This window comes from Limulus polyphemus, unplaced genomic scaffold, assembly GCF_000517525.1.
Source record: "Limulus polyphemus unplaced genomic scaffold, Limulus_polyphemus-2.1.2 Scaffold1004, whole genome shotgun sequence".
Lineage (NCBI taxonomy): Eukaryota > Metazoa > Arthropoda > Merostomata > Xiphosura > Limulidae > Limulus > Limulus polyphemus.
The window spans coordinates 288,314-299,767 of record NW_013666614.1 but is presented as its reverse complement, the minus strand read 5'-3'; the positions used below and the strand labels follow the sequence as shown (position 1 = coordinate 299,767).

At 33.6% G+C, this 11,454-nt stretch overlaps 1 protein-coding gene across 2 annotated transcripts; it reads right to left on the bottom strand.

The window, feature by feature from the left end:
- Window positions 1–310: 310 nt before the first annotated feature.
- Window positions 311–8,053, bottom strand: LOC106461651 (mpv17-like protein 2). 2 transcript variants are annotated; one of them, XM_013921494.2, is made up of 3 exons: window positions 7,418–8,053; window positions 4,211–4,654; window positions 311–1,534 (listed from the first exon to the last, which is right to left on the bottom strand). In XM_013921494.2, exon 3 carries the CDS (start codon window positions 1,526–1,528, stop codon window positions 959–961), a length of 570 nt encoding a protein of 189 aa, XP_013776948.1. In that variant the 5' UTR covers window positions 1,529–1,534; window positions 4,211–4,654; window positions 7,418–8,053; the 3' UTR covers window positions 311–958. The 2 variants fall into 2 exon arrangements, with proteins under 2 accessions (XP_013776948.1, XP_013776949.1); XM_013921495.2 differs by having other exon boundaries at window positions 4,211–4,373.
- Between the last annotated feature and the right edge of the window lie 3,401 nt (window positions 8,054–11,454).

Genomic DNA, 11,454 nt, shown 5'->3' with positions numbered 1-11,454 from the left:
TGTTATATCACTTTAATTTTATCACTGTCAAACTGGAAGACACACATGACAATTGAGGAATGTAAAATAAAAAGTGCTTAGTTGTGTTTATCAGACTTCACAACAGATGAAAGTTCTAGTGCAACAGTGGGTGTAATTACCAGCAAAAACATAATGGAAGACAAAACATGATTGGTTTTTTATACAGAAATATTGAAAAGAACATTATTTTATTGAAGTTGATGGCTTTTAAATTGGTAATGTAAGCTTGCAGCTATTTTTTCCACATTTAACTGTATTTTCTTTTTGTTTTAAAATCTTAGAAGTAAAATAAATTAGATTTAAATGATGCAACGTGGCTTAAGATCTTCTTTTTTTTTTGTAAACATGAGGATTTTGTTACCATGACTGTGATATCATCAAACCCATATTTTAGATTTAATGATCACAGCAAATGAGAAAGGAAAAACATATTTACATGTTTATACTGCAATACATATATCACACACACGATGTAGTTATGGTTACATTTCTAACCTTGCCTTTACACAGAAAGAAAAAGAACTGATCTAAAAAAAGTAAATACCCCTTTTATTAACACATTACTGTTTAAAACAGTACAGTGAAACTATGTAGACCTGTAATGACTGTAAGATGTTAACATAAATGTCCTAAAATTATATAATGCTTTTAAAAACAACTTTATTAAGTTAATGATATTAATCTTAGTACCTAGGAAAATACTATAACAACTATACTTCCTTTATGATTCAATTTCTAAGGATCTAGCACTTCACATTGCCAGGCAACCAGCAATAATTTCTCTTTAATGTAACTAAAGTACTGTTCAAAATGGCATTATCTGCATTTATTAAGAACAAAAACAAAACTATGCTTACATAGAAAACAAAACAAAAAGACTGAAAAATGCTACATATTACACATGCAGTTGGAACTATATTTATCTAACATTTGCACTTTATTTTTCAGTTTTTATCCTTTCTTTGTACTTCACATAAGGAGAGTATATGTCAAAACCTAATGAAACTATGTTATCAAAAGCAACCCGGAATCTTGTTGGAAGTAGATAAAAATTCAACATTTGTGCTGGTGGCCACACAATCCATTCTACTAAATAAATCTGAGCACCTTTGTGGAAGAGTTCTTCTTTCACAGCTTCAGATTGAGATCCTTCTAAAACTCCTAATGTTCCAAAGTAGACAGCGAGATTTACAGGAGAAAAGAAAACCTGGTCATATAAAACCTTCTTGACAACAGTTCTCAAACAAGACCCAGGCAAAGCTCTGTCTAAAAAAATATACCAGTAATGAGTAATGATGCCAGTGGTAAGCCCTGCCACTGTCATATGTTGTGTTCTCCACAAGTGCCAGCTTTCTTTCTGATCTGTCAGAATGTCATAATGTTGTTGAATAGTGTCCCCTGTTGCACCCATGCACGCAGAAATTGTAGCATTGGTTACCAACAGATATCGACCAAAGAGCTTTTGTCCAATTTGAAGGGCACACTGAGTTGCACTTTTGATGAACATTACTTCCTAGTGACAAAAACATCACTTGTAATACTTTTAAAACAATTTAAAAACATAAAAAAATACAATATTTCATTTACATACAAATAAAATAAGTAAATTTTACCTAATTCTACATAACTTTAGTGTATGTATAGCTATAGACAATCAATATTCAGTGACTAATTATAAGTACACTACCAGCTTTTACTGAGACAAATGATAGCCTAACTTGTACATTCAATTAGCTGCATTATTTACTAAATACTTGTTTTGACCTATGTAGCCTGCTTTAATCAGACATTATTGATAATTATATGAAAAAATTATAAGGTACCTACAGACATTAAAAAATGCTGAGCTACAACAATATTTTAAATAGATTATTTACTATGACAATATCTAAATATGATAAAGATACAGTTTTTCTGTTTTAGTACAAAATTGCACAATGAGCTATCTGCACTGTGCTCACTGCAAGGAACAAGACAATCCAAATCCAATGTTATCAACTCAGGCGTGCATTAAATAATTATTAAAATAGCCTGTCAATCAACACTTTGTTTATAAATCATTACTGCTTACAAAAAATAGTTTACTTATAACTACACTAATAGGCTATTTATTCACTTTCATGAAAGGATTAATTTATACCATTGTAGTGTTGTAACACCCAACACTATTAACTAACTATGAATGGGGTGAAAAGATTGCATTAACCTTTAAAAACTATAATTAAGGATGCAGTTGAACAATTCTATTTGTTTTGCATTAGAAAATTAAAGTATTTTTTTGCAAATGAACTTTTTTTTTTCACTGAGCAATTAGCATATTTTACAATGACTCATCCATTACCTCTTTATTCTAATACTGTCTAATGGAAATTTTCTTTTTCTCAACTATTAACAAGATCATGTAACAATCTTTATGGTACAAGGAAAAAGGGAAAGTTTGGGATAAAGCAGCCCAATAACCAGCAATCGAAACGACAGAAAAACCCTTGTTTAAAAAGCCTCATGAATAAATCCACAATATGAGGAACTAAGAAAGAGACTAATGGGTGAAAATTCCTGACCCAAACACCAACGGTGGTGTTTGTTGCTCCAATCTTGACTGAAAGCATCGACAGCCAGAGCAAGAGGATCAGGAACCGGAGACCAAAACAGAGGTAAATTGAAAAATGTGGCAAATGCATCCAGGTGAGGAGTACCCCACTGAAGGCATAGCCACTGGTAAACAAGATTGAGAAACCACTCTGTTGGATAAACTTTGTCTGGATGGGATTGAATGCACCCAGAACATGACACACAATGATATGAATACCAAGCATGTGGACCCGAAAAAGAAGATCTAAGGTCTGACCACAAAGGGAATGAGAACGATGATTGAGATAAGCCAACTGAGATGAGTGTTGAAAAAACCCACCCGAATGGTCAAGATATTGGGTAGGTATAAGGAATGACTTCTCCAATTTGATTAATCTGCCCACATCAGCTGCCTCCAGGATCAGATGATGAGTGTGATGGGCAGACTCCTGTTAAGAACGAGCTAAGAGAAGCCAGTCATCCATGTAATGATGGAAGCACAACCCTTGAGCACTTCAAGTGATGAGATATCAGGATATGCAGGTAAGCATTCATCATCTACCTTGGTCATCCACAAACCTGGAGAAAAAGCCCACCTGAGGGTGAGAAAAGACTCCATGGTAAATCGGGTAGAACCAAAATTGATTGAGGTGGGACAAATCATTCACAGGCCACCAGTCTCTGGTTTTCTTGGGTACTACAAACAGCCTGGAATAAAAACCCAGAGAAGGATGATTGACAGGTTCCATGGCTTGCTGGGAGAGAAGATCTTGTACCACCTCGGACAGACCCTGACTGGTGGTAGGATCCCGAGGCAATTGAAATATATGGGTACTCAAGACAATGGAGTAGGGGAAAGGAAGTGGATGCTAAGTCCCTTGGATAAAACCCAAATAATCCACAGATGTGTGGTGAAAGGTCACCAAAGGGGAACAAAATTGGACAAGTGAGCCCCCACTGGGTAGTCACCGCTACTGTTGGTATTTGTCCACCTGCATCAAATAATATGAGATGAGGAACTCCTGGAGGGATGAACAGGTAAAGGCTGAGAACGAGCTGGACAGGAAACAGTAATAGGGGCATGTATAGGCTCAGAATGTGACAAATGACTGACCAAAGAAAAATGGGTAGTGTACTGCCACACAACTCCACACGGGATTCCAAAGTCTCAGTAATATTACTAAAAACATTTTTATTATAATAAAAAAATAACCTCCAGTATGTAAAGTAAAGACATAATTACAGTTTAATTTTAAATGGTTCAAGGTAAGATAATATAACAGAAATAAATGGCATCAATTAGCAATGAACTTGGAAATGTAAAAATCCCATACAACAAAGTCATCCTGATATAAACAAAGATTTCTATATTATACCCAGGATTCAAATAACTTCTATAGTAAAAAAAAAAAAAAAAACCTAGAAAAACCTTGCTGCCAATCAAATTGCCTTATTATTATTTTCCTTTATATCACTGCAGCAAGGGGCATATCATTATCATCAACAACTATCAAGAAAGGTTCCATAAGCACTTCTGTATTATTAGACTCTATTAATTTTCTAATAAAAAATTATATTCACTAAAATATCAATCATTATCAAATTGTATAAAACTTACTCTGCATTTTTTGTTGTCACCAACTCAACATGATGCAGGCAGTTCACCCACTTAGATGCAGTATAGGCAGCAACACATAGTATGTTAGCTCACTCACTCTCAATTCTCCCTCACACTCTCTTGGAGCCAAGTTGGGTTGTGCTGTGCTTGATCAAACTAAATACTGAAAAATCAAAGTCAGGTGTTGGACTCAAGCCTACCATTAATTCTTATTTGACTTATTTTTTCTTAACAGATGTGACAACTTAAATTTTCCCTTGAAATAAAAGTATTATGCTGTGGTAATAATAAAGTTTTCAGCCACTTTCCAAGTTCTTCCACGGTTTCTCCAAGAGCTAACAGTGCTACTGCAGCTTTTCTTTCTTCAATCTCACATTAATCTTGCTTGTGCACATCACAAGTTCTTCAATTAAATGTGAATCCTTTACTTCCTCACTTTAGTATCTATTTAACATAATTACAAAAACTTGTATTTAGTTATGAATAATGTTATAAAAACAACAACAAACTCACCATTTCTAAAGTGTATAACACTTGAGTATGACTTTCTTATTATGTTTCTTTAACAGTTTAGCATTAAAGTACACAAACAAGTTTGGTAAAAATAGCTTCCATGTAACAGCATGTTACAGAACATGCAGAACATATGAATTTAAACAAACAAACAGTTTTTCTTATGCATTGTGCTAAAAATAACACATCCGATTTTTTCACATGCAACTGGAGGCTTATTTAGGACTTCCCAAATATTTACCTTATTATTTTCATTTGTTGTAACACACTAATCCTTGTATGCATATCAGAGTACTCTTAAAAAAAAAACATTTGCATATAATATGCTGTCTTTTCAAATAAAACTAATTTCTTTCTACTTCCCTGTGAATTACACACCACATTTTATTTCCATACACTTCTTTGCCACTGTATGACATTTAATTTAAGATACAATTTCCCAGCCTTCAAATCCACAATAAGATGTTAGGTATTAGGACAATAATGTGAACCAGAATCTATAATTTCATCATTGGTATCTGCCTATAACTTGTGAATGTCATATTGTAGAACAGCCCAACAGTCTGGTATTAGAAACAGATGCATTCACATGGTTTAAAAGTTGCCAAGAAATGTAGAGAAGAAATGTTTCAAGTGTAATATTTTCAATTTGCAGGCAGCTTCCCTTTCCGTTGCCAAGAAGACCTCAGCATTCAAAATTTCTTAACTCTATGGTTACATGTGAACAATTCTCATGAATGCCTCACTATTTCACAACTGTTACTACATATTAGTTAAAAAATAAACAAGAAAAAAATAGCATCACAATCAACATTCCTTTAAACACCTATTCTTCTTTTTATCAGTAAGAATGTACATACTTGTGAGAAATAAAACACTCATTCACCACCTTGACAAACTAGGCTTCTGCATTCATATAAAAAAAATATGAAATGAGCTAAAAACCTTTTGGGAGAGGTAGCTTCTAGGAAAAACAGCATGCATCTTTATTTTATTTTATTTGGGGGGGGGGGGAGTCGGGTGGTTACTAAAAGTAAAAAATATTGTACTTAATCACCCATACCACATTTTCATAACATCCAATGTTGCCATCTGACCACCTTTAAGTAATGTCAATTTTTAACAGGTATTTTTACAACTTCAATCACTTACTACTAATATAAATACTTTTTTCATACTGCATAAACATCTAATCAATGCACATGGAAATGTACACAGAATGGAAATTAAAAATAATTAAGTTATATGTGTACATTATTTTCTAATGTTATACTCGGAAATATGCAGAAGGTTAAATTCCATATTAACACCTACCATGTTTTGATATCAATGGGGATATACAGTAGATCTGTAACTCAACATAAATATATTATATAAAACTAGGCAAAACAGTTAAAATATTAGAAAGCGATGAAATTTAATTAAGTACATTAGAATTTGTTGTTTCACTATATGTGTGTTTCTAAGTTTTAATGAATGAACACAATACATGAGTGAAGAACTGTTAAGATCAAAGGGGCAAGACAATTAAAAAGAATATACTAACATGGAACTTGTAGTTACCATAAAATGTATAATACATAAGAAAAAACATAAATGCTGCTTCAAAATTTAAAAATCAACAAAATTTTATTAAAAAGAGTATGATAAAATAATTTGTGCATTTATTTCTCAATTTCATTTATTTGATTTTTATAAGAAAAGAAAGATGTAAAAATTAGCATTTACAGTAGAAACAAGAAAGTTAAGAAATAAGAGAGTCACAGGGATGGGTTACTATAACTAACTGGTCAAGTCACATGAATAATCTATTCCTGGAAGAATGTGTAGGCCATGCGAATAAATAAAGCAACAGGACAGTGGCAAACAAAAACTTGGATAATACATCATAATACTATCATTTAGTGGATCATAAGTAAAATAAAAGATATATGCACACTAAGACATGTAACCACTAAATTAAATCATGTCTGGAATGGAGCTTAGAGTTGAGAGAGTTAATCAGAATTATAATTCAGATGATTTTCATGAAGATAAGCAACCAATAGAAATTAGTTTTTAATTATTACTATCTTTGAATATTCCAATTATCAAAGTAATTGAAATATTACCACCAAAGTTGCTTGCCCTTCTTTTGTTATGGCAAAACTAATAAAACTATCTGCCAGTATCATTAACAACTAATGTTTAAATGCTGACTAGGAAAGAGGCAACTGGCTGGCAGCACCCACCACCAATGATTTTCTTTTGCTTGTACACACCACAGTTAAACTTGAAGGAAATTGTACTAAATGATTAATTGACAGCACCCTATAAATTAACGAAAGCCATCGTTTAATTGATTAGCAATTATTACTAATAGCCAAGTTATAGTGGAGTTATTAAAAAAATTCATATCATACAGTCATAAGCCAAATATGATGCTCTACATAACACTTATTTTCAGCATAGCTTACATATGCAAGGAATATGTTATTCAGTGGTTTCAAATTCAACATAGGAATTAGAAGATTTCCTTTTCACTAGTAGTACCGCAGTGCCATGTAATTAATGATATTAGTAACGAATTATAAATCGCAACTGTAAAAGTGTAATTGTAAATGTAACAGGTTTATGATCACACATTCTGTATACAATTTCTTCCATTGTATAAATAATTATCTTATCTCACTAAATAAAATCAAATAAACTTACCTTAATTCTAACTACCAGCACCATTTTATTATTTCTTACATGAAAAATAAGGGCACTATAAAGCATAACTTCCAATCCGTTTACACAACCGCCGTTTTCATTTATCACGATACTGTTACGCAACACTAGACCATGCTGCTATTCCAATAATGTCCTTTACGATTCTACAACCAACAGGTTCATCAACTTTGGTGTGCTCTCATTTTCTCATCACTAATAATTTAAAATTTGCGAATAGAAGAAACTTTCTCAATTAATATGCCTTGTATATTATATATGTAAAACTAAGTGCTTATATGAACAGCAATAATCAGAAATAATTTTATATTTGATTAGCTAATATGATTTTCTTCACTTCATTGAAACAAAAATAAAGTTGAGAACAGAAAGAAAAAAGCCTGTTGCCCCTTATATTTTTCATTTTTGTCCGCAGGTTTCTCAGTTATATCAGTCAACATCTGATTTGAGACTCACGTTACAAAAATACCTTAAATTATATGAATATAAGAAAGCTGAATGCCTTTTGATTACCTCTCACCAGGTTCATCTATAATAATAAAAGGGTGTGTTTATGGGTCTGTGTGACCGCTATAACTCCAAGAGGAAAGAGCATCGAAATCTGAAAATTTGCACCCATACTAAGTAGACCCTGAGGGGGGGGGGGGTGCGCCTGGGTATTACTTATCTTATCCATGTGAGTGCGCATCTTTTAAATGAGGCAAGCTAGCGAAAACCCATATAGAAAAGAAGTAGTTTCTTATATTACAAATAGAAATAACATAGCAACAGACAGAGACTCACGTGCGCGCTTGTGCGATATGCGTGAGTACGCGCATGTGTGTGCGCATCTTTTTTAATGAGACAAGCTAGCGAAAACCAAATAGAAAATAATATGTGACCGCCATAACTCCAAGAGCAAAGAACCTGGAAACCTGAAATTTTGCACCCATACTAAGTGGACCCTGAGGGTGTGCACCTGGGTATTATTACTTATCTACGTGCGTGCGCACATGCACATCTTTTTATGCAAAAAACTACATAGAAAAAAATGTGTCCGCCATGGAATGTCAGAGTGTTTTAACTATTATGGGATGTTATAGTGTTTTTAAATCTATTATGGAATGTTATGCAGTAGTTGTTAACTATTATGGGATGTTATAGAGTGTTTTCTAACTATTATGTTACAATGGTTTTTGAACTATTATGGGATGTTATAGAGTGTTTTCTAGCTTCTATGTTATCGTGGTTTTTGAACTATTATGGGATGTTATAGTGGTTTTTAACTATTACTAGCACATAGCCCATCAAAAATGGCGTGGAAAGTACTACCACCCCACCCAATAGTGTACCATAACCCTTACATTTCATAGCTAACTAAAATAAATACATTTTGTGAAATCAAGCTTGACCAATAAAGAAGGAGAAAATGCGATGCTATACTTAGGTGAATACTTTCACGCTCTTTTTCTTTATAATGATCAACACTATATATCGAGTATGGTATGTTATACAATGTTTTAACTATTACAGGCTGTTATCCAGTAGTTTTTTACCCGTTATAGGATTTTATAGAGTGTTTTAACTATTAAGGGATGTTTGTTTGTTGTTGTTGTTTTTAATTTCACGCAAAGCTACACGAGGGCTATCTGCGCTAACCGTCCCTAATTTAGCAGTGTAAGACTAGAAGGAAGGCAGCTAGTCATCACCGCCAACTCTTCGGCTACTCTTTTACCAACGAATAGTGGGATTGACCATCACATTATAACGCCCCCACGGCTGAAAGGGCGAGCATGTTTGGTGTGACGGGGATTAAGGGATGTAATAAGGTAGTTTTAACTATTATAAGACTAGCGTATAACCTGACAAAAATGAAGGGGCAAGTACTACCACCCCTACCCTAACCTCACATTTCATAGCTAACTGAAATAAATTTTGCGAAATCAAGCTTGACCAACAAAGAGACAGAAAAGTGCAGTCAAGGCAGTCAAATGTCGGTAAATTCTTTTTAATGAGGCAAACTAGCGAAAAACCACATAGGCAAGAAATGGTTCCTTATATAGAACTTCTGATATATAGAAAAGCCTGTGCGTTGTGGTAACAACGCGTCCCAACAATGGCTTTTATGTGATGTTGCTTAGCAACAAAAGTATATAGGTTATACTTTTATGCTAAAATGACATAAACATCTAGAGTATATCAACCTGATATTCCGAGCGAAGCCCGGTACTTTCGCTGGTTTTTTTTATAAAACTAGCGCTAGGTGGATATGCAATCGCTACACGCAATTACAGATCATATAAATAGGTCACAAATTTCGCAGACATGAAACAAATGCTAGGAAATATTGTTAAAGATATCTTGTTAACTTTTATTTACTGTTGGCTAAAATAACTCTAAACATTGTTTAAAATATTTTATTTTCATTTTTAACGAAATTTATATCAATTTAATAAAATTTAGTGTCTGTGCCACGTAACTCCTCCTGGTTGCACAGACTTCTAAGTTGTATGGAACAAATCATCTCGGTCCCGTGGTTTAAACCAAGGAAAAATTGTTCACCCCATCCCTTGGGAACCCAGGGATTTCCCGAAAACAATTTTACGGGGATTTCCTGAAAGCGGCCCCCAAATTTGGCTTTGAATTACATTGTAGCACGTAATTAACTAGGCCTACTATTACCGTTCGTAACTTAGTTAAAGAAATTCAATTTGCTTTATAGGGGCCCTTTAAATAAGGGTCATAAGCCCACGGGTTCGCTAGTTTTCATAATACTGCTTTGCTAACTCAAGTTTTAGTCAACAAGTCTCGGTCGCAGTTGGATGTTGTGAGCTATATTTTTAATTTTAGCCGCGGCTCATAGAATAGCGATGAGGTTATTTTTGTTTTTTATCAAGTAAAATCGTTTAGCTCATAGCTCAGTAATCTCTTGACCGATTTGAGATATAATCATAGTTTTGGACTCAGGAGGTCAAACCCTTTCGATTGGTGTATTTTGTTACGCCCAAGGTCTCATAGATTAATTTACTCTAATCCTGCCTAAAAGAATTTTAAGTGCAGCGGCTATTGAGGATTCCTTCTCTTGTAATTTATTGGCTAAAGGGCGTAGAACACTTGGAAAGTTCTAAAGATGTGACACCAAGTTTTTCTAATATGTTCACAGCTAGATTAAAAATACAATATAGTTGCGAAGTGTGGGGAGTGATTTCAAGATAGAGAAACAGTCAGTGTGTTAGCCTTTATGTTACTTTGTTCACGCAAGTTAATTTGTTTTAAGTTAGTTAGCGTCATTTGTAAGGTAGACCTATAGCTATTTACGGCAGTATACAAATGTTAGCTTGTAGAAATGCTGAAGGAGGATGTCATGATATAAAAGACTATTTAGCGTAGGTAGTATTAACTAATTATTTTAGGAGTTAATATTTCATGATTATTTAGTTTTTCTTTTTTATAATAAGAAAGTTGTATTTATAATTCTTTGATGTTGAGGCTATTGAGGTCAAGAATATAAAGATTTATAGAAGGCAGGTAGACGATTAAGTGATAAACATATAAATAGTGTGAGACGAGCGGAAACAGCAGACGAGAAAGTGAAGGCAAGAGAAGTAGAAGTTCGACCAAGGAAAGTTAAACGTAAAGTTAACTGCCGTAGGAGTGAAAGACCTAATGATTAATATGTTAAAGGAAAACTAACAGTTTTAAAAGAGATAAGAAGTATAGTATATTCCGTCAAAGCGAGTTCCAAAGTAATTGAACCAGCCTGAGTGCACTTTGATAAAAGGAACAGACAATTACTGGAAGAGCAGTGTAGGATTGTGGTAACTCACGCTATAATTGTAAGTGAATTATACATGGAATACTAGTGCAATAGAAATAGAGGAATGTAGTTTGGCTTCTCAATTAAAATTTTAAATCAACTGAATAGGTCTAAGTGGACTTTTGTTAAGAAAAGAGAACTATATATATTGTTACGTCTCCGTTTGTTAATTGATTTTCCGTAACTTCGTTCCGACGAAACTTTAGCGACATAAGTCCTTTCA